The sequence below is a fragment of the Anomalospiza imberbis genome, chromosome 2 (genome assembly GCF_031753505.1).
Source record: "Anomalospiza imberbis isolate Cuckoo-Finch-1a 21T00152 chromosome 2, ASM3175350v1, whole genome shotgun sequence".
Taxonomy (NCBI): domain Eukaryota; kingdom Metazoa; phylum Chordata; class Aves; order Passeriformes; family Viduidae; genus Anomalospiza; species Anomalospiza imberbis.
In genome coordinates this window covers 77848793-77862599 of record NC_089682.1, presented here as the reverse complement: position 1 = coordinate 77862599, position 13807 = coordinate 77848793, and the positions used below count along the sequence as shown (strand labels likewise).

Here is a 13807-nt window from a genome sequence, read left to right as displayed (position 1 = left end):
AATTACACTTTTAAAGCATCTCCTTCAAGAAAAGAAGGGAAGTGAGTAAGTTGCTGTTTGGAGACTAAATCACAGTGCTAAATGACAAGATTATTTGGGCATTGTTTTGCAGTTTATCAGCAGCAGCCTGAACGTTAGGTGGGGCTGTTAAGAAGAGGCAGGCACTGAGCTGTGATACAGGCAGTGGGTTTATTGAGCATGAGGGAAGTACCTTCCCTCTAAAGGCCTCCTGTCCACTTCTGAGACCAAAGTGTGAGTGGCACAAGACCTGAAAGATGCCACCATTCAGTAACGTTGTGAGATTATCCTAAAAGGCTGCCAAAATAGCTTAAAGTAGAAGTCTTTGCAAATATTGCTGGGACAGCCTTACTTTCTGGGGGTGCTTTCTGCAGAACAGAAAAGATTTTACTAAACCTTCTCTCCACCCTCCAGTAAGAAAAGAAAACAAAACCAAAATAAACTATCTCAGCCTGAGGAAAATGTTGACCGTAAGTGATAAGACAAAGATAAAATCTGGTTAAAAAGTGCAACTGAAAGTAGTCCTTTAACATGAATAACACAGTAGCAGACAGAAATAGATAGGAAGTACCTGGTAACACTTATTTAAAAAACAAAAAAGGAAAATTCAGCTCTATTGTTATATCTGGGTTTAATAACCTTGCTTCTGAATTTGAAGCTTCCAGTAGTATCTTACTACTCTCCTTTTCCTCCTCATGCTGTCTGTTAGTTTTCTGTCTGCTGTCTGCTTATCTGTTCCTCTTTTATTTTGCATTACAACGGCAATCATCACTCCTCATACAGGACTTTAGATATGGTTTGTCTTTGCCAGGATATTCCAAGCCTGCTGGCAGTTTTCCAACCCATCACTGTTCTGCCATTCACATCTTTTTCAGCAGGTGAGTTTCATTTTAGCATTCCAACAAGATGAAGGAGATTAACTGCCTCTCTTATTTGCAGTTTTATTAGTACAGTCAGAGAATCACAAGACAAGAGATGGGTGAATCAAATCTGTTTGGGAGGAGTTAAGATTTGCTTGCTTTTAGTACTCTGAAGGAGCTGTTCTCAGCTGTATTGCGGGAAACCCTTTTCCTGTTTGTTTCTGAACTCCTGCCCATGATCAGAATTCTGGTCACTGTTAGATCAGACAAGGGAACATATCTTGTCCTGCAATCAGAACCTTTCCTTTATGCAATTCTCCTTATCACATTCCTTATTCTCTTTGTGAAGCTAAACAAAGTATCCTGTTGTTGGTGTGGGTAAGATATAATAGCACAGGAAAAATCAGCTAATTTCGTGTTTGTACTAGTGTGTACTCTGAAACCAGCAGGAACTCCTAAAGCCCTCAGCCCCATAGGGAGGAAAGCCTGAAGTGAGTCCTGCCATCGATGTAGCTGTAATATGTGTTCTGTGTGGAAAGACAGACATATTCCTTTTAGCTGATATCCTTTAGCTTGCCCTTTCACCAGTTCACCTCCAGGTCCTACTACCCAAAGCCAATGCCAACAAATACTAAAGGCAGCTGTCCTGTGCTTTGGCCATGTAAGCCCTCCTTATTCCAGGTCTGCAGGGAATTGGTCAGGCTGGCAGCTCCCTCTAGCCATGTTCAAGGTGTCTGTAGTATTTACTGGAGACACCACGCTGTACTGTGGAGTTGTGTGAGTAAAGTGCGAGCAAGCAAGGCTTGTACTGTAGCAGGTCGTGTGGGCAGGGAGGGAGAGGAAAAAGCCTGTGCTGCCTTGCAGCCATGAACTGCAGCCCAGGTCCAGAGGGTGCACAGGAAAGATGATGAGGGGACAAGTAAGAGCTGACAGTTGATGGTGCAAGAGAAGGATGTCTGTGGTTGCAGAAAGTGATGGGAGAAGCTTGTGAGAGGAACAAGCCATGTGTCCCACCTAAAGGTGGGGATGGGGAAAGGATGAGCAGAGGGGAAAGACACACACTCCCATTCCAGCAGGCTTGAGATAGGTCTGCTGCTGTAGCCATAGTCCCTAAGAGGGCCTCCATATATTGTATGTATATGAGTTTCCCTTTCCAAGCTTACCTGCAGGTCCAGCAGAGTTTCCAATTGCTTTATAGAGGCTTTATATTGACAGCAGATACAAGGGAAGCAGAAGCATCCAGTGACAGGCTGGAAAGGAGGATGACACTGACCCTGCATTCAGGTTCACCAGCTGCAAGTTGGTCACCTTTGTAGTGCTGAAATCTGTAGCAGAAGAATTGTGAGAGGCTACCAGAACAGGAACGCAGCAGGGAAGGCAAAAAAAGTGTGTATTTATTCCTTCCCATTTTTCTGAATATGGATGAAGATAGACCCTGCCTCTTGGACTGGAGACCAATTACAATGAAGTCCTGGCTGTAGAAGCATTATGGCTGTTCTCATGAAAGAGGAGAAGATACTCAGAACCTTAGTAAAGCTTGATTTTCTGTGAGTAAAATGGCCTTTTAAATGAAAGGATTGGGCTGGAGTCAGAGGTATTGTCATCAATAACAGCTAAAGGGGCCTATTGGTTTGGTACACAAATGGGATCTGAGATGAACTGGCTAAAGAAAGTGTCAAAAGATGTGGGGCTTGGTTGATTGGTCTGGTTTTGGTTAACATTCCAAGCAATACACTCCTTTGAAGTGTGTCCTCTCTTTCTTGGTCCCCTGGCAGTTCTGTCCCCAAGCCAAGGTGACAATCAATACCATGAGAAGCACATGAGATAGCAGGAGCAAACACAGACCCTTTCATTCACCCCAGGGACAAAGAAGTGGTAGGATTAGCCATGCTTTCAGTCTCTTCCTTGCCTGACAAAGCTGCTGCAGGAACCCCCTGGTGCACCAGGAACACTGCTGAAACTCTCTTCTCCCCCCGTGCCTGGTCTCAGGGTGCTGCTGAACCCTACCTGTCACTCTGATGTTGACCATAGCCTTGGCAATGCTGTTTTCAATCACGCAGGTGTAGGTAGCATTGGCAGTGAAGTTGTGCAGGAGGGAAACCACCTTCACAGTGATGTTTTCGGGGTTCAGCTCATAGCTGGTGTTGGCAGCGTGGGGCAGGTGCTCCCCAGTGTCACCATAGGCTGTCCAGTGCGTGGCAGGGCGTGGGAACCAGCGTGGGGCTTCGCACTGCAGCATGTCCCCATGGCTGCTGTTCTCCACCTGCACCACGGGGATGCTGAAAGCTTTGGGAGGGAAAACAGGGAGAGAGTCAAAACAAGGCATGTGATAGGAACTGGACATGAAATACCCAACTGTATCTACCAATCCCAGGTACTTCTAGGCTGCTTGCTGCTTAGCAGCACAGCACTGCCTGGAGCCAAGCCAAAACCAGGCTCAGACAGAGCTCTGTACAGGTTGGGCTGTGGGAGGATGACTACAAAGGATCTAAGGACTCCTAGGACATGGCAGTATGGTAGGCAGTCTAGCTTGACAGGATCTGCTGAGGTGGTGACACAGATTTAGTGTTTTTTAGCTATTCTTAATAATGGGGGAAAGATGATTCACCCTCTCCACTCACTGAGAAGGAGGCCTGACCAACACCTACAGCTTCACAGAGTTGCAGAATCATTAAGGTTGGAAGAGACCTCTAAGATCAAGTCCAACTGTTAACCTAGCATTAAGTCCACCACTATACCATAACCATAAATGCACCTATTTTAAATCTCAAGGGATGGTAGGTGACTCCATTACTTCCCTGGGCAGCCTGTTCCAGGGCTTGATAACCCTTTCCATGAACAAATTTTTCTTAATATTAAATCTAAACTTCCCCTAGCGCAACTTGAGGCCATTTTCTCTCCTGAGCAATCTCCTGCAGACCTGGAATAAGGAGGGCTTGCACAGCCAAAGCACAGGACAGCTACCTTTAGTATTCATCAGCCTTGACTTTGGGTGGTAGGACCTAGAAGTGAACTGATGTAAGGATGAGCTAAAGGAAATCAGCTAAAAGGAATATATTTGTCTTTCCACACAGAACAGGTATTACAGCTGTGTTGGAAATAAAACACATTACAGCATTTCACATGGTCTTTCTAATGCCTTCTCTGTGTGGATTACTCTGAACATCCAATCAAGCAACACAAAAGTAGGCAGAGCCACAAGGTTTCAAGGAGGGATAGGGGACAAAGTCCCCGTGGAACATTTGCAACCCTCAGGCTTGAAACAAAACCCTCTTTCACTTGGCGAGGTCTGAGGGCTTTTCCTCACCCAATTTGAGCTGTAGGGCTGGCCACAGGGATGAGAGGGAGGGTGCAAAGACTGCAGTCTGGAGGAGACCCTCAAGGGGTTCATCCATCAGTCTCAACATGAGGTGACTGCTTGGGAGGAGACTTGTTATTACAGCTAAATTCATCTCACTGGAAGAGGCTGAAGACCTGGTGGTTTCCAGATCTCTCCTGGAGGACCAACTCTTGTAAATATGTAATGTTTCAGGTAACTATGATATCAGAGGTTTGTTGCTTTGGTAGTGATTTTAAAAAACTGAATACTTCAGAAAAACTGTGAAAAACATATTAAATACACAACCATTTTTATTATGCAGTGCTTCTGTCTGGAGATATATCCTAATTCTAGAGAGAAAAAGCTACCATGTTATCAAGATTATAACCGTTTCTGGAAAAAGGATGTCAAAAGAGGGGTTAAGGCCATAAATATCCCTGTAAAAGCCAGAAATATACCCTACTCAGGGGTGTAGCAGCATCATAAGCACAGGTAGGTTCAACCAAGCCACACTAGCATGTGTTTTGCAGCAGGATTTTGCTCCTTGTAGCCCTCACCTCCTGTCCTGTACTGCAGCACTGCTGCTCCACTCCCTCTGGCTGTGGTGACAGAGCACTGGTAGGTGCCAGCATCAGAGAGCTGCACATCCCTCAGCTCCAGGGAAGCATTCCCGCCAATCACCTGGTCTGCAAACACGGCCGTGCGGCCCTGAAATGATGGATCTTGCTCTTGCAGGTGGTCCTTCCCACCCTTAAACTCGTGAACCAGCCCAGCAACCCCCTCCTTGGCCCACTGGATTGCTATGCTGTCCATCTGGATGTCGGGCTCGAAAGAGCAGCCCAGGACACTGCGCTGGCCAATGTTCCCTGGAGACGTCAGCGCCGTCACACTGATGGAGTGCTTTCCTGCAAGGAGAGAGCAAGGAGGCTGGTTAGAAAGGTGAGGCAGCAAGCCTGGAGAAAGGCCAGTATGCCCTATGGCTGTCATGGACCAAGCCTGAGGCTTAACAGTCACTGGCACACAGCAAGGCCTCCAGTGGCAGCTAGCAGTGCTACTAGGAAAGGTCAGCTCTGGTGGATTGTATGCCATGATAAAGCCCAGGAGTATTTCTGTAGTAAAAGAGTGCTTCAAATAGTAGCTCTTCTTACTTGTTTGAGAAGAGTTCACATGGTATTTTCTTGCTTACTTATATGCATCAGGGATTTTTCTCTTTGCAGCTGCCAGAAAAGCATGATTTTTATGTCTTTTCTTAGTCAGGACCTCCCTTTATGCAAGATAAATGTAATTGGAAGGCATGATGCTGGCAGAGAAATAGCAGCTCTTCCCCCCTTACTGAAATCCAAATAGTTTTCTTTCATTTAAGAAAAGTGAGCATCTGAAATCCTAAGCTGCGATCCTGAGAATTCCCAGAGCCAGGCCCTCTTCCCCATGCAGCCCTTCCCTACCCATCTTCACTCAGCACATTCCAAGGAAGCTGCATGTTGGCCAACACCAAAGCAACACATTTTTGTTTTCTCTGAGGGACCTGGAAAGGGTGCCCCGTCGTGGCAGATGCTCTCTAATTTCACAATAAACACCATTCCATCATCTCCTCTTATCCAGGAGAAGGAGCAGAGTATGTGCAGGACTTTATGTGTAGGTTTGGGGTTCCAAGCCCAAGGAAATTTCGCCTCCAGCAGCACAGGCTGCACTACACCTACCTAGCCTTTGTTAAAGGGTGGTGGGTGGCACTTCCACACATGATCACACCTCAGCCTGTGCACGGGATGGACACACAGAGGTAGGGGCAAGGCAGAAGTTCATCATCCCACCAATAACTGCAAAAATCTGAGCAGCCACATACCTGAGACACCAAAACCAATGATCAGGGCGATCACTGCAGCCAGGATGACAATGACTGTAGTCATGCTATTGGGGAAAAAGGAAAGGACAGCATTAGTGCACACCCCATCTCCTTCACAGCCCATGCCCATACCCTCCATCTGCAGAGCTGTCTGCAGGAAGGAGGTGGAAGCAGGTGAGCCACAGACCCAGAATGAGGCATGGATGAAGCACATGACCAAAGCAGTGATGAACATTCAGGTGAGCAGCCCTTGTCATCAACACTGGGGGACCATGTGGCAGGAGACCCAGGCTTTGCTTTTGAGAGCAGGCAGCTGGGCCCAGTGCAGGATGCTTCTCTCTGCATTCCTTGGTGCATGTCAGGCACTCCCTGCTGGTGCTTGTGAGTGACCAAGGAGTGAGCAAAGCCCCTGAGCCCAGGAGACACCAGGTACAAGGCAGGGAATGTGCAGGAGGGGTCTGGAAACAGGGCCATTTTTTGAGCTGGTTGGATTTGGGATACTCCATGTGGGGATGGGTAATGAGCTGTTGAATGAGAGACTGAAGAGGAGAGGACCACTTGCCAAGCCACACAGGTGAAGCAGCCGTGCCAGAGGGAAAGAAAGGCATCATGTCATGGATCAGCACAGCTCCAGCCTTGCCAAGCCCAACCTCTCTGGCACAGCCCAGCTTGGACAGACCCAGAAGCATGGCTGGCTATGGACTCCCAGCACAGCCAGTGGAGCTGTCATGAGGTCATGGGCACATTTTCCTGTGGACTCAGGGCATGTGGCAGCAAACTCAGCTCCCAACCAGAGCAAGCCCTGAAGCAGCTCCCCACAAAACCCACAGGTACATCTTGGGGCTCATGCCCAGCAGTCTCACAGAGACTCCTCACAGAGAAGCCCAGAGAGCTGCAGGCTGTGAGAAGTCACAGCCCTTCTGCCCATAAAAACCAGTTGTTCTGCTTCAGCAGCATTTACTGGTTTGCAGCACACTTTGCCAACACAAAGTTGATGGGCAGCCTCCTGCAGGACAGTCCATCAGTGTCCCTACAACCTTGGACTCCTCCCACCACTGATGCGCGCCTGCATCTTTGACCTGCTCAATTTCCACAGATGCCACGATCACACAGCTGATACAGAACTCCAGAGAATCGTACCATGTGAACAAGCCTCTCCTGCAGGGAACAGCAGGGAAGAGAGAAAGGTTAGGTGGGCTGAAAGAGAGAATAGAGAAAAAGGGAGATGTTGCAGACTTGTTGGACCTCCCACTGTCTCCCTTGCATCCTCATCCTTAAAGCCAGTGGGAAGTTGTCTGAGGAAGCCCTGTTTGCACATGCTCAGAAGGGATCAGAACCCTATTTCACCAAAATATGTCGTGCCCTCAGATAAGGGTTCACATAAATCTATTTGCACATTCACATCCATACCAAGCTCTGCCTAGATGCCCTCAGAGCTGGGAGATGTCACGTTTGGCTTCTTCCCTGTTGTTACCAGCTTTCAGTCATGGCTGGGATGAACAGCAGATCCCCACCTAATCCCTCATGGTGGATCACAGCTGACCCTACCGGGAGAAAAACCATGGATATCATCCAGCCATAGGCACCAGGCAGCTGGGGACCCAGGCACTGCCTCTCCTGGGGGCCTGTGGGATTGGGACTTTGATGGCTCCTGTGGATCCTGCAGCATGACAACTTTCAGCAAAGCCTTGCCATGTCCCACAGGACTCAATCCCAAGTCACTCAAGGTCCCAGCCAGGCTCACTGTGGGACAGCTTGTGCTTTCCTGTTCGGGGGAAGATGCCAAGTCTTTCATGTGCACTGAATAACATCCATCTCCTTGAGGAGTTCTACCAATTTCCACTCTGGGAGTTGATCCCAGAGCGAGATAGCTGCTATAAACTCAGCCACGGTTGTCATGACAAGCCTCAGCTCTCACACCTGGGAAGCACAAAACAAGCAGCAGCCACACCGTGCTGACACACAACAGTTGTGATTCATCTTTATCCCCATATCTTACAATCCCTCTTCTCAAGGACAGGCAGGGAAGAAATTGCTCAGAGTCAAGGGATGCTGCCAGAGAGTTACAGTAAATGCTAGGAGGTATGCCAGTGGGACAAGCAGCCAGGATGTCCTCCTGTGCAGTCCCTGAATGTTTCAAGTGCCACCACACTTGCTTCTGGTCCTTGTAAGGACCCTCTGGCCTGAACACCACCTCTGCCCTCACACTTGTCTGTCCAAAACCATCCACAGCTTACTCACAGACAAACACAAATAAGCACAAACAGGCCACACCAATGCTTTTGCTCTGTGCAGGTACCACCTGCCCCCATGGCTGCAAAGCATTGCTGGCTTTGCACCCAGAGAGCGGCTACCTACGCTGCTCCAGAGCAACAGCAAGGCTGATTCAAAAAACTGCTCATCTGTCATAGGGGGAAAGGCAATTTTAGTTATACAGATGCCACTGCCCACTTCAACATCCCTATGAGGGACAAGGAGAAATTAATCCCTCTGCAGTTTCCTCTGCAGAAACAGTAAGGTCCAGGAATCACAAGATCCTTACAAACATTTGCTGTGTGCCCACTGTGTGTAATAAGTAGATCTGGTGTATGGAGTGAACGAGAGGAACCTGGCATCCTAGCCACATGCTGGTTGGAGCTGCATCTTGCAGCAGTCCAGTTCTAGCACTTCAAGCAAAAAGCAATTTTCTGTGCATCAGCACCCCTGGTACCTCCAGTGTTTTAAAGGCATAGAAACATACTGATGTGGGTGGCAGAGGCTGCACCAGTCGGAGCCCTGACACCACCCTCAGTTCCCAGTGCTGATTTGGCAGCCTGTGGGATGCTGCTCTGTGCCTCCTACCCTATTTTCCATAGTTTTGTCCCTCATCAGCCAAACTTGGAATCAAACTGGAATCAAATCTGGCATTAAATTCATCCATTCATTCCTTGCCTGAATGCTGCTGATCACAGCCCGGGGACAGGGAGAGGCTCAGAGCCTGGCTGTGATAGGCAACAGCCCTAATTCTCCAGATCTCTAGCTCCACTTGGACTAAGCTTTCCCTCAGGAATGGGCTTAGAGAGTCAAAAGAACTGGAAGATTAGGATATTGAAGGTCTCTTGCTTTCCTCTTTATAGCAAAGTTTACTGTGGAAAAGAAATTGCAGTGGTAAGCAAAACAAAAGGATTTCTATTCCAATATGCAGCAGGTGATTGCAGAATTCAACTTACTTCTGCACTTCAGGGGGTTTTGTTGTTGTTGTTGTTTTTGTTGGGGATTTTTTGTTTCAGTTTTGTTTCCTTGGTTGGTTTTGGTTTTTTCCTGAAATCAGCAGAAATCTCCCACTGCTTCTCTGAAACTTCCTGGAAAATTCACCCCTCACTCTGGTCTGTTCCTCCATTTCAGAATTAGCCTGAAGAGCAAATGTCCCTGAAGGAAGCCTGCTTCTCCCAGTAATCTGCTGCTGCTTGACAGGGCAGGCAGAGGCACTGGCAGAGCAGAGGGAATGTTTTCAGAGTAGCAAGGGATAGATGAGCATTTTTTCACACCCATCAGTTATTTCATTTCCCTGACAAAGCCTGGCTGGGCTGCCTCTTGAGAATAACAGAGCTGGTTACTGTGTGCATTCCAGACACATGAGGAATACAGTGCTCAGGGAATATTTACACTCTGACATAGTGTCTACAGGCAACCTCACTTCTGTCAGTGAAAAGGTGCAGATAATATTGCTATTTAGCTCTTCCTTGATGCTCCATGTGGCAGGGCTCATGTGTGAGGTCTCTTCTGTTCACACGTGGCCTGTCCTTCTCCCCACTGCTCTTCCACTCCAGTGGGACAGATAGTGGTAACAGCTGAAATATTTTCACAGAATAAATGCCAGCAGGCCTGTCTTACACACCACTGGAACCCCTGTCTCCATCCAGTCTGGAAAGTCCACACCTGGGAGGCAAAGACACAGCTTGCTGCTGTCTCTGTTCAAGCAATAAGGTTTAGATGAAAGCTCAGTCCACATTCACTAAAGGGCAAAAAATTTGCCCTTTTATCCATCTGGTGGGGGTAATTTTCAACTAATCAGGAGATAAGGATAAGTAGATATTTTCATTACTTCTTTTTCCAACTGTAGTTCACCAGCACTCGATCAATAGCTCCAAAGGAAATGGGGTAATTGAAATGAGAGGCAGAAAACACTTTGAGAATGTCCTCCCAGCTCTTACTCCTGCACAGAAACTTCTGGAGGACAGTTTCTTTCTCCCCACAGCAAGCTGATGTGATGGAAACACAAGCAACTGTCTGAGCACCAGCAGAAGAGGGGTGCCTTCCTCAAGCCACTGAACCCCCAAAATACAACAGAAGGAATACACCCTTCCTCAAGCATTGCTACCCCAACCTACCACAGCATTCAACCCTAGGATAGCAACTTCTAGCAAATGCAGTGTTGTAGGACATGCATCTCTATCATGACTACAGCTGATGACTGCACATGGGTGTCTGATAAATACATGGCCTCACAAATTGTATAAAACAAGCTTTACTGATATTTAAGTAGCTCTAGTGAGTGCAGTACAGTCAAGATGCAAAGAACTGTTCTCTTAAGAGCTCCTGCAAGCAGGGTGATACATCCCAAGAGTCTGAAAAATGCAATTCCCTCCCTCCCCTCTGCCAAGGCAAGTGCAGATAGTACCATACCTCCAGAAAATGACCTGGCCTTGGGATGCCATGGTCACAGCATCTAAGGAGACAAGTCAAACACCAGGTGCCTGAAGGTCCCACACTGTTCAACACAGCCCCTGTCTGTTGCATGATATATCCTCCCAAGCTGTCCCGCTTAAATAACTGAATGCAGTTAAGGAGTGGTGAGCCCAAGCACGAACTCTCAAGAATGAGGAAACTCTGAGCATCTCAACTCCCCCCACCCCCCTTCCCCCAGGGCAGTCATAAGCAAGGAGGCATGGTTAGAATTGGGGCAACAGGAGAGACCTCCTACACATCCATTTAAGAAACATGTCTTATTTAAGACAAAAAATATTACAGCTTGTGGTTGGTAGCCAGCTAATCCTGGGGTTAGAGTGCACAAGTGTCCCAGGAGATCTGCAGCTTACCCATCACTGAGGGGCTGTGTCAAAACCAGGACTAGCTCAGGTTCTCTACAAAAATCTCCAACCACTTTCTTGGCACTGGGCAGACGTCTCACCCGTGGGTCCTCCTCCTGGCTCCATTTGCACTGTGAGTCTCCCCTGCCTCTCTGTGCTGTGCTAAGAGGCTCCTAAGAGCTCAGCAGTGCTCTCAGAGCCACACAGGTTTGGCAGCAGCCCCTATTATGACTGCTGTTTAATCCCACTGAACTCCTTCAGGCCAAACCACCTCTCAGCCTCCCCCAAGAAAAGCTCCTGCTGCTCTTAGGTCTACCAGGGTGGTGCACTTTGGAGCATGCAAAGGAAAGAAACTGGCACCTACAAGGCCTTGCAGGTCTTTCCCTCTGGGTTTGGTCTCAGATGAGGCTGGGGGCAGGATGAGCAGCTCTTAGGCATAACAGGTTGAGAAGGGCAGAGAGGTTGTGAAAGAGTAGAAAAGGGAAGGCAGCTTGCACCACCATGTTCAGTTTCCCGAAAGGGAACCTGCATATCCTGACATCTACATCTGGACTGTGTTCTGGGGAGGATGGGAAAAAAGGGATTTTTGACAGTCTGTAGCTATCTCAAGCAAGTTTGGATGGTTAGTGGGAGTGAACAGCTTACCCATGCAGAGCTGAGGATGCCCAGAGGAACTGGGAACAGTCCAGCACCTAAAAAAACCAAACTACTTTCTCTGCAATAACCAGAAGTTAAAATCAAGACCAATTAATACTGGTCAGTGGTGATAATCAGAAAAAAAAATCATCATTATTTGTCAGTATTCTGCTGATTATTAAGCCTCTCATAACTTAGCAGTACAGTACAAGAAGCTAAGAACAGCTCTAGGCCACAGTGGCCCGGTGGGAAATGTACATTAAGAAATATCCTGTTGCCCTCGGTGACACTGGATTAATGGCTGTGGTGACACCTGATTTACAGCTGTGTGTGCAGTGGGCAGACAAGGTGTCCCCTGTTTGCTCCAGTTAACTCCAGGTCAGCCACAGCACAACCCATTGCACAGTCAACAATCAGGTTACTTCCACTTTGGAAAAACATGTCTGCTTCTCCGGCACAGGCAGCCCCAGCAGGACCAGAGCAAGCCCTATTCCCCGGGGCAACATCACATTCATTTCTGAGCAGCTCATGCTGGAGCCTACTCCTGTCTGTATCCTCATACTGCAAAAAAACCCCAGGAGGTGGTCAGGATACTTCCCAAAGAAACCAAGGGTCTGTGACTACATGATCTGCCCAGCTCCTACCAATCTTGAATTTATTAGCAAATCCAAAGAAATGTGACAGCAGAATCTGGTCCCATATGGTCTGTGAGAACTGGTGAACACCTGGGACAAATCAGCTGCCTTCACTGAGGAGAAGGCAACATCAGGCACAAAGTGCTACCAGCTTTTCTGGGCCCAGCAGCTGGTGGTACCCTACAGAAGAGTTCCCCTGCTTATGGGAAGTTCACACCTTATTTCAGTGTCACTGGAATGCTGCAGGAGCTACCAGTGAAGGAGAAGATGGAATTGTGGCCAGCAGCCAAGTCTGACAGAGCATTCCACAGAGGTGTAGGCAGGCAGTAAGCTGAAAGGAATGAAAGCTTTTCTTGGTGTTTGACCCAAAATGTAGGACATCTTTCCAGCCTTATGGTCCCACATGTGTAACAATGATGTCAAGAGGTGCTTGAGAAGTACCACAAATGAGAATGCAAGCGACCTGGAAGGAGGAGAACTTGACACTGCCTTATTGGCAATATCTGTCCTCAGCCTCACCTGCCTGTGAAGGGAAGCTGAAAGTAGCAGCACTCAGAACAAGACCTCACCTCTCAAAAGAGGAAGGTGCTGAGCCACCCTGGGCTGCAAACACACAAAGTCCTCCACACTGCATGTGGATCTGTCCTGACATGGTATTCCCATTAGGTGGTGCACCCCTGTGAACCACTTTCTGCTGTGGGAAAAAGAAGAAGTCCATCTGAGCCAGAATCTGCTCTGCTCCTGAGATCTTCTGGGACAAAATAGACACTCGTGAAACAGAGGCACAAGGGCAGCTGTGTCGCCAGCGTGCTTTGCCTCTCAAAGGAGAGAGACCTTAACCTGGCCCTGACTCTGGAAGCACCCTACATGGAGGCTTTCAGGTTCCAGGCATCCTTCCAGGTTTACCGCAGTCTCTTGTTCTTCATGGTTTCTCTTCCAGCTACACTGTTTTCCCTACTGAGGGAGTAAATTCTCTTCTCTTGACTCTGAAAGCCCCTCATGTTCATTTTTTTCCCAAATTTTGGAGATAGGCAATTTTATCAAGAGCTTTTGTCCTGGGAAAAGAAAAATATCAGTATATACCAGTGCAGTAGATACTGTCCTGTCAGCACTGCATTCATGTCTGTCTTGAAAATACCTTTATTATCTCAAGGACCAGCTGGACAGATATAACATAATATAGCCCAGCAGACTAACTATATTCCCTAATGCACCCCCTGACCCAGATGGTTTACCAACACAGCACTGGAAGCCTATCTTGGGAATGAATGTTGGGGTCCAATGTCAGACTCCAGCAGATCAGAAGCATATATTCATTTGCAAAGTACTGTGAATTATAAAGACTGAGGGCAAAGGCTGCTGTCAAATAATGGGAGAACACTCTGACTTAGCCTCCCCCTGCTCAAAGTGACAAAGGTCATTAAATG

The 13807-nt window shown here is 47.7% G+C and overlaps 1 protein-coding gene across 2 annotated transcripts; it reads right to left on the bottom strand.

Annotated features, from left to right (window-relative positions):
- Nucleotides 1-54: 54 nt before the first annotated feature.
- On the bottom strand, nt 55-12796 carry VTCN1 (V-set domain containing T cell activation inhibitor 1). 2 transcript variants are annotated; one of them, XM_068181915.1, is made up of 6 exons: nt 12598-12796; nt 6041-6105; nt 4755-5102; nt 2886-3164; nt 2042-2203; nt 55-386 (listed from the first exon to the last, which is right to left on the bottom strand). In XM_068181915.1, the coding sequence occupies exons 2-5, from the start codon at nt 6102-6104 to the stop codon at nt 2082-2084; spliced, it is 813 nt and encodes a 270-aa protein (XP_068038016.1). In that variant the 5' UTR covers nt 6105; nt 12598-12796; the 3' UTR covers nt 55-386; nt 2042-2081. The 2 variants fall into 2 exon arrangements, with proteins under 2 accessions (XP_068038016.1, XP_068038015.1); XM_068181914.1 differs by lacking the exons at nt 6041-6105; nt 12598-12796 and having other exon boundaries at nt 4755-5859.
- Between the last annotated feature and the right edge of the window lie 1011 nt (nt 12797-13807).